Below are 15,917 nucleotides of genomic sequence, written 5' to 3'. Positions count from 1 at the left end.
TATACTACTGGCTTCACCCCCTTGTTTATGTATACTAGTCTTCGTTGATGTACTGGGGGGCACGGGTGGCCCAGTCGTCTAAGGCGCCGCGATTCGCTGTGCAGAGTTGCGTCCCTTGGGCACACCAGAAACCTATGATCGTGGGTTCGAATTCAGGTTCGCCCCGATTATGTTTCTAGGATTGTCAGCACCATACCCGTGCTCGTGGTTTTCACCGAAGTGGTAAACGTGTTAGACCTGCATCACTTCGGGCTTTCCTCCAAAAATTAAGCTGACACGCCGCGATTTAACTGGAATACTGTTAAAAGCGGCGTTAAACCGAACTCACTCACTCACTCACCCAAGTTATTGGCGTGTTTTTTACCCGCTTGTGTACATAACAGGCTTCTCCATTCCACCGTAACCACACCCCAATCCATTCAACTGTATACACTCTACCTTCACATGTATATATGCTTGTCATCCATACTTTCTTGTTAACGGTGTTAGAACCTACACCGAAACGTGGCTCCTATGTGTATTAAAGAAGTTGTTCATCCTTACTAAATACTCCAACTTCTGAATGCCTCACAAAGAAGTTAGAATTGTTTATGTCACTTCATCCGAGAAACATTTCAGTTATTCCCTGTCATCATTCTCTTTCAAACATTCTGTGTGCAAACGTTATTTCAACTATTTGGAAATTAGAAGCACCACCTGCAATCAGAACTTCTTGTATGACCCAGTCCGATCTAGCTCCCCACAATTCAGATGATTCTGTCATTTGCTTCCAACGTCTCCTCATGAGATGGTACTCCAACTCATTGTCAGGAAAGATATATGTCTCATCCTCCACTCTGTCCATCTTTGTCCGATCTTCCATCAAGTTGTTTGCAGCATGCCCTGCTGCCTGTGAGGTACGGGGCCACCAGCTTACATACACTGAGTTATCAAGTAAAAGTGCATGGTGAATTCCTGTTCCACCCCTAGCTTTCCATGTATACAGTGTGATTTTCTCTGAAACAGTATCAAAGTATTTCAATTTGTGAATTATGTTTATGATATATTCATGAAACACATTGGTTGGTTGGTTTGTTTGTTGTTTAACGCCGCACTCAGCAATATTCCAGCTATATGACGGCGGTCTGTAAATAATCGAGTCTGGACCAGACAATCCAGTGATTGATATCATGAGCATCGATCCACGCAATTGGGATCGATGACATGCATCAACCAAGTCAGCGAGCCTGACCACACGATCCCGTTAGTCGCCTTTTACGACAAGCATTGTCACTTTTTACGGCAAGCATTTGTTGCTGAAGACCTATTCTACCCCGGATCTTCACGGGTTCACGTTGGAGATTATCGAGATATATGAAACATATTCGGAACACAAGGGTCCTCAGTTGTCTGACAACAACATTGCAAACATTTACATGAATACATTCGACACCATAAACATTAAGATTTTACAACAATGCCAATGGTTGCTCATACAGGAACATTTGTAATCAATTGTTTTTGCTTTATTATAATTCATATGAAAAGGTGTTCATCAGGTTTAGATGTTTACCTTTGAAAGGGGAATCCCAGCCTGACATGTTGAGCATTGACGTAAACCTTGATCCACCGCCCAGATAAATGACCAAATACCTCCGCAAAGTTTCTGGTCGCCAAAGAAGGGTAAGGCTCTTTGGAGCTCCTCCTGCATGTAGAACTTGGTACAGAACCCAGCAACAGTTTTGATCCAGTAAGGAATAGTGACCCGTGCTCTTTTGCTTGTTCCAATACGTCATCATTTTAGCCAGGTTTAATGTTGTGGACGGTATCATAAATCTATAGTCAGGATCCATGCCCTCTTCTTCAACGTCCTCCTGAAGGTTATTTTTGCAATTACTTTCTTTCATATTAATCCCACATTTTGCTTTCTCTTCTTGAGGCCACCAACTGACATACTGGCGATTGCTTAGATATAGAGATGCGTGACCGACCTGACTGGTTCCAAGAGGCATCCATATAAAGATGTAATGGTAACTGAAAAAGAGGTCATTGAAATGAACAGACACACAATTTGCGGTAACTTGCTTTTTTACACGTGTAAACTCTGGTGATATCAGAGTATACAAGAGTATTCATATATATGAGAGTAAGCGTTGATCAGTGGTGTCTGACAGTTGTTCGGTGCTAACAGTTAAACATGTACCCCATGACCACATGACATACAAAAGTAAATTGTTTTTTGCAAGGAGCTGCTTCAAATGTTCTGTGCAAAGACTTGCTATCCAGTCCCCTATCATTGCCACTCTACGTAACTTCGGAGGAGCGTAGTTAAGGAAAACACATCTCATGATCGTTTTTCACGATGCCACGACTAAATGAAAATGAATGATGGCTGATGAAAGAGGTATTCCCCGTAGAGGTGACCAACCTGTGACAACTCTTCGCCAAAACGAATGGATTAGAAACACAAATCTTTGACACAGGTTCCAGACAACAAGTGCCTATCTGCAAGGCCGGCAGATGATGTCAACGCATCAACGATATCCTGGGAGGCGCCAAACCAGGAAGCCAGTCCTGACCTCAGCACATCAACGTCAAAGCCTCCAGTGGCCGTTGTGGCTTTCCAGCATAACGCCAGACCACAGTTGATGGGGTCGTGCACCAGTATCTTACTTAGACCAATGTTAATGTGTTACCCTGACCTGCAAGATCACCTGATCTGTCACAATCGAACGTGTCTGGGATGACTTGGAAAGATCTTTACAACGTCTTCTTTAACCTCCAAAAACTCCGGCTTATTTCCACAGATATTTCGTCAACGTTTAGTGTCCTACGTGATTCGATTGTGTCAGGATTGTATCCGTGCACAAGGTGGACTGTGTCATCTTTCTTTGACCCCAAGCGTGTGACATGACTCGTTTTCTTTTGACTATTGCTCTTTACCGTACCATTCATTTAATACAATTCAATCTTCGGCAGTAACCATGTTTTGACAGATTCTCTTTATGTTTGTATGTCACAATAACTGTTACCTTTGAGTATAAATGCGACCCAAAACATGACTTGTCAGTACGTTCCTCTGTTGTACTTCATTATCTCAAGGACCGCCTCCGTTGTCTAATGGTAGAGCGTCCGCCCGGAGAGCGGAAGGTCCGGGGTTCGATCCACAGCCGCGTCATACCAAAAGACGTTCAAAGATGTACTTGTTGTTACCCTGTCTGGCGCTCGGCATTAAGGGGCTAAAACAAGGACTGGTCGGCTCGGAGTCAGTATACTGTGTCTGAGTAGGGTATTCATGTTAAACTGCGGCATGGTATCTCAGTGAGCTAGCACTATAAATCGGCATCAGTCAGGACTAGTACAAGCAGCCACACACACACACGTGCATGCACGTCGCTATATAAGTGCAATAATCTTGGACGCGACGTTAAACCCCATTTCACCTCACCTCATTATCTCACGGGCGGTCGGGTAGCCTAGTGGTTCAAGCGTTCGCTCGTCACGCCGAAGACCCGGGTTCGATTCCCGACATGGGTACAATGTGTGAAGCCCATTTCTGGTGTCCCCAGAATATTGCTGGAATATTGCTAAAAGCGGCGTTAAACAATACTTACTCACTCACTCACTCATTATCTCACTTACATTGACAGCTGTATCGAAATCGGTGGTAAGGCTCGCTGATTTGGTTGATGCATGACGCCGTATTTCAATTGCGTATAACAATACTCATGATATCAGTCCGTTGACTATTTACGCCCTATTGCTGGAATATTACTGTAGTGCGGCGTAAAACAACAAAACAAGGGAAATACAGAGTCACAAAGCTTTCCTCATCACCTAGTGTATCTTCAGATATTGTTCAGACCGCCTCCGTGGTCTTGTGGTAGAGCGTCCGCCCGGAGAGCGGAAGGTCCAGGGTTCGATCCCGGGCCGCGTCATACAAAAAGACGTTAAAAGATTGTACTTGTTGTTACCCTGTCTGGCGCTCGGCATTAAGGGGCTAAAACAAGGACTGGTCGGCTCGGAGTCAGTATACTATGTCTGAGTGGGGTATTCATGTTAAACTGCGGCATGGTATCTCAGTGAGCTAGCACTATAAATCGGCATCAGTCCGGACTAGTACAAGCAGCCACACACACACATACACGTGCATGCACGTCGCTATATAAGTGCAATAATCTTGGACGCGACGTTAAACCCCATTTCACCTCACCTCATTATCTCAGGGGCGGTCGGGTAGCCTAGTGGTTCAAGCGTTCGCTCGTCACGCCGAAGACCCGGGTTCGATTCCCGACATGGGTACAATGTTTGAAGCCCATTTCTGGTGTCCCCAGAATATCGCTGGAATATTGCTGGACTATTGCTAAAAGCGGCGTATAACAATACTCACTCACTCACTCATTATCTCACTTACATTGACAGAGGTATCGAAATCGGTGGTCAGGTTCGCTGATTTGGTTGATGCATGACGCCGTATTTCAATTGCGTATAACAATACTCATGATATCAGTCCGTTGACTATTTACGCCCTATAGCTGGAACATTACTGTAGTGCGGCGTAAAACAACAAAACAAGGGAAATACAGAGTCACAAAGCTTTCCTCATCACCTAGTGTATCTTCAGATATTGTTCCAACAATTTTTGACCGATTCTTGCCAATTGCAATTTTAAAAGGTTTTGCTATTACATATTCTGTTATATTTCTTTAAAATTAAACCACTGTAAAGAAATAGGTATGGCCTTATAATGCCATAATACTAGTTTTATATACAAATTTAGATATTCTAGTCATTGTACTGTCCTTTGTCGCAGTTCTATATCGTACTGTCCTTTATCGCCAGGTTCTTGTATTGTATTCTCATATCGTTTTACTCCTACACGATCCCTCTCTGCGTGAGGGCGGTCGGGTAGCCTAGTGGTTAAAGCGTTCGCTCGTCACGCCGAAGACCCGGGTTCGATTCCCGACATGGGTACAATGTTTGAAGCCCATTTCTGGTGTCCCCCGTCGTGATATTGCTGGAATACTGCTAAAAGCGGCGTAAAATCAAACTCACTCACACCTCTCTGCAGGAGGCATGTCAACCGCTTCAGGTCGTGTCAGGTAAACTTTCCTTTCGGGGCGATAAGCGCAACACATTCAGACCAGTACATATTACATCTGTATCTCGAAATTAAACGGCCACTCTCGAAAGTAAAATACATTGCCGTGACATTGTTTTGTCGTTTCTGAGCGCCATGGCATCTACACCCGAAAGGGCGTATCATCAAGTATATTGGGGTTTTTGTTTGGAGTTTGTTTTGTTAGAAATGATAAACAACGTACCTTGTGTCAGCTTGTGTCATTTGTCTTCTGTTCGAGGTCATGTCTGGTAGCCAACCTTCAGAACACGGAAAAAGAGGTGGTTACGTCGGACGTGAAATGTTAGAGGTCAAATGTTAGATATCAAATGTTAAGGTGTCGGTTTTGAAGTTCAACAAAATGTATAATTTTTATATGTACAGCTCCTCTCCACTCCACTCTGAGCTGCCGTTCTCATTCATTCACTCCAGTCTGTACTGCCTGTCTCATTCACTCCAGTCTGTGCTGCCTGTCTCATTCACTACAATCTGTTCTGCCTCTCTCATTCACTCCAATCTGTGCTGCCTCTCTCATTCACTCCAGTCTGTGCTGCCTCTCTCATTCACCCCAGTCAGTGCTGCCTCTCTCATTCACCCCAGTCAGTGCTGCCTCTCTCATTCACTCCAGTTTGTGCTGCCTCTCATTCACTCCAGTCGGTGCTGCCTCTCTCATTCACCCCAGTCAGTGCTGCCTCTCTCATTCATTCAAGTCTGTACTGCCTGTCTCATTCACTCCAGTCTGTGCTGCCTCTCTCATTCACTCCAGTTTGTGCTGCCTCTCATTCACTCCAGTCTGTGCTGCCTCTCTCATTCACCCCAGTCAGTGCTGCCTCTCTCATTCACTCAAGTCTGTACTGCCTGTCTCATTCACTCCAGTCTGTGCTGCCCCTCTCATTCACTCCAGTCTGTGCTGCCCCTCTCATTCACTCCAGTCTGTGCTGCCTCTCTCATTCACTCCAGTCTGTGCTGCCCCTCTCATTCACTCCAGTCCGTGATGCCCCTCTCATTCACTCCAGTCTGTGCTGCCTCTCTGATTCACTCCAGTCTGTGCTGCCTCTCCCATTCACTCCAGTCCTTGCTGCCCCTCTCATTCACTCCAGTCTGTGCTGCCTCTCTCATTCACTCCAGTCTGTGCTGCCTGTCTCATTCCCTACAGTCTGTGCTGCCTCTCTCATTCACTACAGTCTGTGCTGCCTCTCTCATTCCCTACAGTCTGTGCTGCCCCTCTTATTCACTACAGTCTGTGCTGCCTCTCTCATTCACTCCAGTCTGTGCTGCCTCTCTCATTCACTCCAGTCTGTGCTGCCTCTCTCATTCACTCCAGTCTGTGCTGCCTCTCTCATTCACTCCAGTCTGTGCTGCCTCTCTCATTCACTCCAGTCTGTGTTGCCTCTCTCATTCAGGCCAGTCTGTGTTGCCTGTCTCATTCACTCCAGCCTGCGCTGCCTCTCTCATTCACTCTAGTTTGTGCTGCCTCTCTCATTCACTCCAGTCTGTGTTGCCTCTCTCATTCAGGCCAGTCTGTGTTGCCTCTCTCATTCACTCCAGTTTGTGCTGCCTCTCTCATTCACTCCAGTTTGTGCTGCCTCTCATACACTACAGTCTGTGCTGCCTCTCTCATTCACTCCAGTCTGTGCTGCCTCTCTCATTCACTCCAGTCTGTGCTGCCTCTCTCATTCAGGCCAGTCTGTACTGCCCCTCTCATTCACTCCAGTCTGTGCTGCCTCTCTCATTCACTCCAGTCTGTGCTGCCTCTCTCATTCACTCCAGTCTGTGCTGCCTCTCTCATTCACTCCAGTCTGTGCTGCCCCTCTCATACACTCCAGTCTGTGCTGCCCCTCTCATTCACTCCAGTCTGTGCTGCTTCTCTCATTCACTCCAGTCTTTGCTGCCTCTCTCATTCACTCCAGTCTGTGCTGCCTCTCTCATTCACTCTAGTTTGTGCTGCCTCTCTCATTCACTCCAGTCTGTGTTGCCTCTCTCATTCAGGCCAGTCTGTGTTGCCTCTCTCATTCACTCCAGTTTGTGCTGCCTCTCTCATTCACTCCAGTTTGTGCTGCCTCTCATACACTACAGTCTGTGCTGCCTCTCTCATTCACTCCAGTCTGTGCTGCCTCTCTCATTCACTCCAGTCTGTGCTGCCTCTCTCATTCAGGCCAGTCTGTACTGCCCCTCTCATTCACTCCAGTCTGTGCTGCCTCTCTCATTCACTCCAGTCTGTGCTGCCTCTCTCATTCACTCCAGTCTGTGCTGCCTCTCTCATTCACTCCAGTCTGTGCTGCCCCTCTCATACACTCCAGTCTGTGCTGCCCCTCTCATTCACTCCAGTCTGTGCTGCTTCTCTCATTCACTCCAGTCTTTGCTGCCTCTCTCATTCACTCCAGTCTGTGCTGCCTCTCTCATTCACTCCAGTCTGTGCTGCCTCTCTCATTCACTCCAGTCTGTGCTGCCCCTCTCATTCACTCCAGTCTGTGCTGCCTCTCTCATTCACTCCAGTCTGTGCTGCCTCTCTCATTCAGGCCAGTCTGTACTGCCCCTCTCATTCACTCCAGTCTGTGCTGCCTCTCTCATTCACTACAGTCGGTGCTGCCTCTCTCATTCACTCCAGTCTGTGCTGCCTCTCTCATTCACTCCAGTCTGTGCTGCCTCTCTCATTCACTCCAGTCTGTGCTGCCCCTCTCATTCAGGCCAGTCTGTGCTGCCTCTCTCATTCACTACAGTCGGTGCTGCCTCTCTCATTCACTCCAGTCTGTGCTGCCTCTCTCATTCACTACAGTCGGTGCTGCCCCTCTCATTCACTCCAGCCTGTGCTGCCCCTCTCATTCAGGCCAGTCTGTGCTGCCTCTCTCATTCACTCCAGTCTGTACTGCCTCTCTCATTCACCCCAGTCTGTACTGCCTCTCTCATTCACTCCAGTCTGTGCTGCCTCTCTCATTCACTCCAGTCTGTACTGCCCCTCTCATTCAGGCCAGTCTGTGCTGCCTCTCTCATTGACTCCAGTCTGTACTGCCTCTCTCATTCACCCCAGTCTGTACTGCCTCTCTCATTCACTCCAGTCTGTGCTGCCTCTCTCATTCACTCCAGTCTGTACTGCCTCTCTCATTCACTCCAGTCTGTGCTGCCTCTCTCATTCACTCCAGTCTGTGTTGCCTCTCTCATTCACTCTAGTTTGTAGTACCCCTACATGCACTTTATAACCCCATAAAACAATAAAAACCCACCTTGTGTTTTAGAAGCTTGTTATACTTGGCTGTAGACAGGAAAGCTGTGACCCACAAATCAGCTGGATTCACTTTCGTGATTGTCGTCTAACTTTGGTAATTACGTGTCATATATAATATTCATAAACCGGATGTGGACAGACACGAGTGCTATGCTTGTGTACATGATGTCATTGTGATATCCTTTCGTTGTTTCCGAAACTCCGCACACGGAAGAGATACTCTATGTGACGAGTGTATATACTGACTTTCCACACGGAACATGGGCTGGGAGGCGGACACGATATACCGGCTATGTCTGAGTTTAACGGAGTCGTGTGTGTGATATATACAGGCTGTGTCTGAGTGTAACGGAGTCGTGTGTATGATATATACAGGCTGTGTCTGATTGTAACGGGGGAATGTGTATGATATATACAGGCTGTGTCTGAGTGTAACGGAGTCGTGTGTATCATATATACAGGCTGTGTCTGAGTGTAGCGGAGTCGGAAATCCAATATGCTCACCAATGGACATTTTGGAACAATATTTCGCCTTGGTAACATCAAAATGCATCCAGTAGACACAATTACGTATATAAAATGTAGGTTAAGAAAATATATCTTTCGGTGCATGGGGTCCCTATCTTCCTACTCGACTAATCCATCCCCGTGAATACGGCTGAAATATCGCCGGCGTGAATAAAAATTAAATTCACCAACACTCACCCCATCCGCGTGAAGTATTGACTGAAACTGTAACTGGTTATTTAGGTGCATAAACTCTCATTGCACTTGGGATGGAACTGCATTAGTATTTACATCCTTAACGTTGAATTAGCGGAGAAATAATAACCTTTATCATGTTGTCACCTGCCATTGCTTGTAAGCACCACGTCCGTGCTGACTGGTTTCACCAGTGATGAACGTGTGCGGCCTGCATCACTTCCTCCCACATGAAGTTGATACCCCGTGATTTAACTGAAATGTTCAAAACGGTGTCAACTTCCTCAGTGGGGTCCCTGGCTGCCATGGAACGTGGTTTTAAAAAAATGAAAAGCAAATACGCCAAATTCCTTTCGTCCAAATATCAGCAAAATAGTATTAGTTACTTATACCACGTACGTCTATGTACACTCGTACACTCACTCACTCGTACACTCACTCACTCACTCACTCGTACACTCACTCACTCACTCGTACACTCACTCACTCACTCGTACACTCGTTCACTCACTCACTCGTACACTCACTCACTCGTACACTCACTCGTACACTCACTCACTCACTCACTCGTACACTCACTCACTCACTCGTACACTCACTCACTCACTCGTACACTCACTCACTCGTACACTCGTTCACTCACTCACTCACCATATGGGATCGAACATGAGACGTAATAAGTCTTATTGTATGTCGAGCCTTTATCACACAGACTCTGTTAGGAATCGACCAAGACCGGGGGTCTCGAGTCCCGTGAGTCGACCGCCACCCGGACCGTGCCTCTCCCCATACCAGTACTTGCTTAACTTACTTATAATATAGTTTGGGTTTTAACGTGCTCTTTCCGGCATATGCGTATTTCGCGAACGGCAATGTATACAGTCAGTGTTATACATGATAGCGAATACATTTGCAGCATTTACAGAAGTACGTACTACATTCTGATTGGACAATGTACACAATGAATATTTTACAGATTCATTTGAATGGGCAAGTATAAATGATTGATTGTTTGTTTGTTTGTTGTTTAACGCCGCACTCAGAAATATTCCGGCTATATGACGGCGGTCTGTAAAATAATCGAGTCTGGACCAGACAATCCAGTGATGACATCATGAGCATCGATCCACGCAATTGGGATCGATGACATGTATCAACCAAGTCAGCGAGCCTGACCACCCGATCCCGTTAGTCGCCTTTTACGACAAGTATAGTCGCCTTTTATGGCAAGTATTGGTTGTTGAAGACCTATTCTACCCCGGAATCTTCACGGGGAGGCAAGCATGGGTTGTTGAAGATCTATTCTACCCCGGAATCTTCACGGGGAGGCAAGTATGGGTTGTTGAAGACCTATTCTACCCCGGAATCTTCACGGGGAGGCAAGCATGGGTTGCTGAAGACCTATTCTACCCCGGAATCTTCACGGGGAGGCAAGCATGGGTTGCTGAAGACCTATTCTACCCCGGAATCTTCACGGGGAGGCAAGTATTGGTTGTTGAAGACCTATTCTACCCCGGAATCTTCACGGGGAGGCAAGCATGGGTTGCTGAAGACCTATTCTACCCCGGAATCTTCACGGGGAGGCAAGCATGGGTTGCTGAAGACCTATTCTACCCCGGAATCTTCACGGGGAGGCAAGTATTGGTTGTTGAAGACCTATTCTACCCCGGAATCTTCACGGGGAGGCAAGCATGGGTTGCTGAAGACCTATTCTACCCCGGAATCTTCACGGGGAGGCAAGCATGGGTTGCTGAAGACCTATTCTACCCCGGAATCTTCACGGGGAGGCAAGCATGGGTTGCTGAAGACCTATTCTACCCCGGAATCTTCACGGGGAGGCAAGTATTGGTTGTTGAAGACCTATTCTACCCCGGAATCTTCACGGGGAGGCAAGCATGGGTTGCTGAAGACCTATTCTACCCCGGAATCTTCACGGGTCGTATAAACTGACTTAGACTTGATTGACATTTCTGCATATCTGACAGATAATGATATAAGACTTGATATGCTGAGACTTGATATGCTAAGACTTGATATGCTAAGACTTGATATGCATGACTGGTGGCATGCCACTTGGGGCGTCAATCAGCAATCCTCAATGACAAATGATGGACATCGTCTAATTATCTAATAGTACTTCTATTGTGTGACGTCAGTGCGCCAGGGTTATGACTTATCATTTAAATTAATATATTTTTTATGCTTATAAATGATGTAAATGTGTATACGTATACACGGAAAAGAGTTGTATGACAATATCCGGTTGGATGCGAGTCATTGCTCCGCAATGAAAATATTAGCAGTATTGTTTTGAGTCTGAAGGTCTACATAATATATAGGTATGACTATATACATCGAGAAATTACATGTACGATAATACGAGTGTAAGGTATATACAAAATATTCGTGATAAATCATATACACGCTAATATATATCAATCCGTGACATACATTATCAAGACAATATTGACAGTTTTGTGCTGGTAAGAGTATATTTTCAGTTCGAACTTTCTTCCCGATGAAAACCGGGTTAGAAAAGGTCTTCAGCAACCCATGCTTGCCGTTAATGGCGACTCGGCTTGTAAGAGGCTACTAACGGGATCGGGTGGTCAAGCTCACTGACTTGGTTGATGCATGTCATCGTATCCCAATTGCGTAGGTCGATGCTCATGATGTCAATCACTGGATTGTCCGGTCCAGCCTCGATTGTGTACAGGTCGCCGTCAATCAGCTGTAGTATTGGTGAGCTTTTACGTATCAATAATAGATAAAAGCGACCCCTATCAAATAGTAAAGATACCAGCTGTTCGCGAAAATGTGATCGTACCCTGCCCCACCGGTGACACCGTCATAAACACATGCAAAGGCATGTCAAATGTTCCGCTGAATAGACAACTGAACATATGGTACAAGCCAAAATAGGGAATTGCATCGGACATCAGTTTTGTCATTCATGCGTCAAATTTGGAAACGTCCTCCTCTAAAGAAATCTGATATGGAATTCCCGAACATTGATTATATTTCTTATTGGTACAGAAATATCATACAAATCAAACTTAAAGTTTCCATTTAATCATCCATATGCCTGAGTGTCAAATGGATATTATTTACGTCCATTCATTATTGTTACGCTTACAGGGCGCAATATTTACTGCTTATTATCCCAGTATGGGTGTCTCTGGAATATGCATGTCGTTTTGTTGTATTGCAACTTCTGTTAATAAGTTCGGCATTTTCGTGTTAATTTAGTTTATAAATAGTTCTATTATTTTGAAAATATTCCAGCAAAATCAGGTGAGCTACAAAGCTTTGTGCATGTGGCAGTATATTTGCATATGTCATTATAAAACTGCTTATTAATCCTAGCATCTTCCCGTAACTCCAGCTTGTTTCCCCTTTTCGACATATCTTCCGAGTGAGTGAGTTCGGTTTTACACCGCTTGTAGCATTCGTGACCAACTCGTGTTATTCCGGTACAAGCAGGTTACGGAAAGGGGCGAGTGGTGACGAATGCGCTTGTGGCAGTATTCTAGCAATATCACTGCAGGGAACACCAGAAATGGGCGTCACAAATTGTACCCATGTGGGTTTGTTTTTGTTTGGAGGCTAGATAGTTCTTTCTTCTTCTACTACTGATGCAAAACCAGATATATTTCTTTTATAAATACCCTGAGATTAAATATTTGAGCTGTAGGATTATTGGTTATTTTAACTGTTTTGGTAGATAATATCGTTTTTACCCAATTAAATTATTATTTTCAAGCCTTTTCTGAAACAATTAAAAACTTCTTTGATATAATCCCAGTTTGATCCTTGTGATCAAACCCATATATCTTTAAAACTAATGTAATAAACAAACACAACGATATCGAACAATAAACCATAATGTCCACACTGGGTCGTCCAGTAACACGGTTTCAAAGTGTCAGAGCGATCGCTTGCTGCGCCACGTAGTTGCTACACCGCTGTGTTGTATTCCAAATATATACTTAGGAGCAAAGGAAACTGTACATCTCAGTGGATTTTATCATATCTTTGATTTTCAGTTAACAATATCTTAAGTTATCGATATCATACCCCCCAAAATTATTCTGGCGTTTTGTCAGCACTCGAAAAAAATAACCCAACATATTTTCATTTTTTAAAATATGATTTGATTTAGAACTTTTAAAAATTAAAAAAAAAATCATTCACATAATACGCAACTGTAATTGGGTATCTTAGATATCTTATCTTGAAAATCAATAAATTTGCTCTTATCGGCATAAATTAATAACATTTCAAACATGTTAGGGGGCATGTGGTTGCAAGTTCATTTCCTAACCCAGTCTGCATTGAACCAATATATTTTACACTAATTACCCAGCCACAGATAACATTTCACAAACTGTTGCACGAATGAGATATTATCAAATTTAACAACAGTTGTTTCAATTAAGTTAATATCTTTTTTGCTCGTGTCGTACTTTCTACATATTGTTCATAATTCTTTAATATCCTTTATTAATAATCATCACAATGATTAAACTGAATTAAATTGTTAAGGCGCTTGGCGACAATCCACTGTATTATATTCTCCATTCTGTTATGATGTATACCGCTAAAAATACCATTGATTTTTTTAAAAATCATGTGCGACAATATCTTAAGTTATCGATATCATACCCCCCAAAATTATTCTGGCGTTTTGTCAGCACTCGAAAAAAATAACCCAACATATTTTCATTTTTTAAAATATGATTTGATTTAGAACTTTTAAAAATTAAAAAAAAAATCATTCACATAATACGCAACTGTAAACATGTTAGGGGGCATGTGGTTGCAAGTTCATTTCCTAACCCAGTCTGCATTGAACCAATATATTTTACACTAATTACCCAGCCACAGATAACATTTCACAAACTGTTGCACGAATGAGATATTATCAAATTTAACAACAGTTGTTTCAATTAAGTTAATATCTTTTTTGCTCGTGTCGTACTTTCTACATATTGTTCATAATTCTTTAATATCCTTTATTAATAATCATCACAATGATTAAACTGAATTAAATTGTTAAGGCGCTTGGCGACAATCCACTGTATTATATTCTCCATTCTGTTATGATGTATACCGCTAAAAATACCATTGATTTTTTTAAAAATCATGTGCGACATTTGGAACTGAGAGCTCAACATGGTGTACCCAAATGATGAATTGGTACGACGGAGTCGACGCTTTAACTTCGCAGGACAAGCCCCACCGCCAATGGCTTTGTCGGTTAAGAATGTTTATATAAACAAATGTCAAATCAGGTCAGAGGTATTGTATATTTCACGCAGGTGTTCACCAGAATAGTCACGTGGTGTCAGGGTTAAGAGTTTAGCCAATCGGGAAACACTTCCGTTGCACGAGATTTTCCTGCGCGTAAACCAGACTCCTTGGATCGAAGCAGACGACGCTTACTTTATCAAGTGTACCGGTGCAGGTTAAATTAATTTCAACAAGCTGTTTCAGAATTCATTTAAAATGGAGATTACAATGGGCAACTTTTCATGTTTATATTATTCGCGCGCTACGGTGAACGCTGTTTTTTAAACTTTGGTATGTCATGTTCATTATGAAGACTTTCCTGCCGTATGTTTTCATTCTGGAGAGGACGTTGAACAAAACGACAAGGTAAGTGCAGCGATATGTAATTAAACAATCTGTTGGTGAACTTTTAATTATGTCAAAGTATAAGTGGGGGCAATGAATTTAAAGCATATTATTAAATGAAAGCATACAACATGTACATAGAAACTACTGATTCTAAATTCTAAATTCTAAATTCTAGAAAATACTCTGTATGTATGCAGATGTGTGGAAGCGTAGGACAATAGTGGTCCTTGTGGTAATTTGTTGAAAAGAATAATTCTCTGTGTGTGTGTGTGTGCGTATTAACATGTCATAATTTGTTGAAGAAGCCGTTATGACGAAACTGTTTTCTATTGTTTACATCATAAGAGTCGACTGACGGGATCAGGTGGTCAGGCTCGCTGACTTGGTTCATGCATGTCATTGTATCCCAATTACGTGGATCGATGCACATGATGTCTGTGGTCCAGACTCGATTATTTGCAGACCGCCGTCATGTAGCTGTAATATTGCTAAACAACGAACAAACAATCAAACAAATGCGTGAAACCCATCCTTGGTCTTCCCGTCGTAGTGCGGTTGAAATATAATGAAAATTGTGTAATTGGTTAAATTGAAAACACCAACGACATACAGTGCCGTGCCAGTTTTATTCGTACGATCCAAAATGGCCGCCGTTTGTTTACATATCATGACGCTTTTTCAGAGCGTCATTTATTAATGAAAAAAATATCTACATACCTTGATACTTGGTAAGATGCCCTTTATAGTCAGAACTTTAGATATCCGGCGTGGAATAGATTCATAAATAAATTCACGAATAAAATCGAGCTCAATGTTCTGCCAAGTGATATGGATCGCTTCAAACAGCTGATCTTGGTTAGTGATGTCGTTTACGGTGTCCTGTAGTTTCTTCTTTAGTTTTAGCCAAACATTTTCTATAACATTTAAATCCGGCGATTGTGCTGACCAATCCATCGTATATTGCATTGTCGGTGATGAATTTTTTCACAATATTTGCCCTATGAACGGGCGCATTGTCGTCTTGAAATATATAGTTATTGTCTGGAAAATTTCTACAAATTACTGGCCACAAATTATTGTCCACAATATTTATGTATTTCTGGGAATTGATGTTACCATTTACACGCACCAAAGTCCCCACACCATGATAACTGATACTCCCCCACACCATAAAACTCAACTTCCTGGTTCGATGGGAACACACGCACTCGGGTCGATCGGCTTCATTTTCCTTTCTCCAAATGTATACACGAT

The 15,917-nt window shown here is 43.5% G+C and overlaps 1 protein-coding gene across 1 annotated transcript; it reads right to left on the bottom strand.

Annotated features, from left to right (window-relative positions):
- Positions 1–242: 242 nt before the first annotated feature.
- On the bottom strand, positions 243–8,797 carry LOC124119038. The gene is made up of 4 exons (XM_046481424.2): positions 8,320–8,797; positions 5,304–5,358; positions 1,553–2,013; positions 243–996 (listed from the first exon to the last, which is right to left on the bottom strand). Exons 2-4 carry the CDS (start codon positions 5,342–5,344, stop codon positions 632–634), a joined length of 867 nt encoding a protein of 288 aa, XP_046337380.2. The 5' UTR covers positions 5,345–5,358; positions 8,320–8,797; the 3' UTR covers positions 243–631.
- Between the last annotated feature and the right edge of the window lie 7,120 nt (positions 8,798–15,917).

The sequence above is a fragment of the Haliotis rufescens genome, unplaced genomic scaffold (assembly GCF_023055435.1).
Source record: "Haliotis rufescens isolate VD_foot unplaced genomic scaffold, xgHalRufe1.0.p SCAF_13, whole genome shotgun sequence".
Classification (NCBI taxonomy): domain Eukaryota; kingdom Metazoa; phylum Mollusca; class Gastropoda; order Lepetellida; family Haliotidae; genus Haliotis; species Haliotis rufescens.
This window is presented reverse-complemented; position numbering and strand designations above follow the sequence as displayed.

Bases quoted from the DNA above. Each gene is read 5' to 3' on its own strand.
- LOC124119038 (XM_046481424.2), bottom strand. From the start codon at position 5,344: ATGACCTCGAACAGAAGACAAATGACACAAGCTGACACAAG. The intron at 2,014-5,303 runs GTACGTTGTTTA...CCTCTTTTTCAG, and splicing joins ATGACACAAGCTGACACAAG to TTACCATTACATCTTTATAT. The intron at 997-1,552 runs GTAAACATCTAA...ATACTGTTTCAG, and splicing joins CTGGGATTCCCCTTTCAAAG to AGAAAATCACACTGTATACA.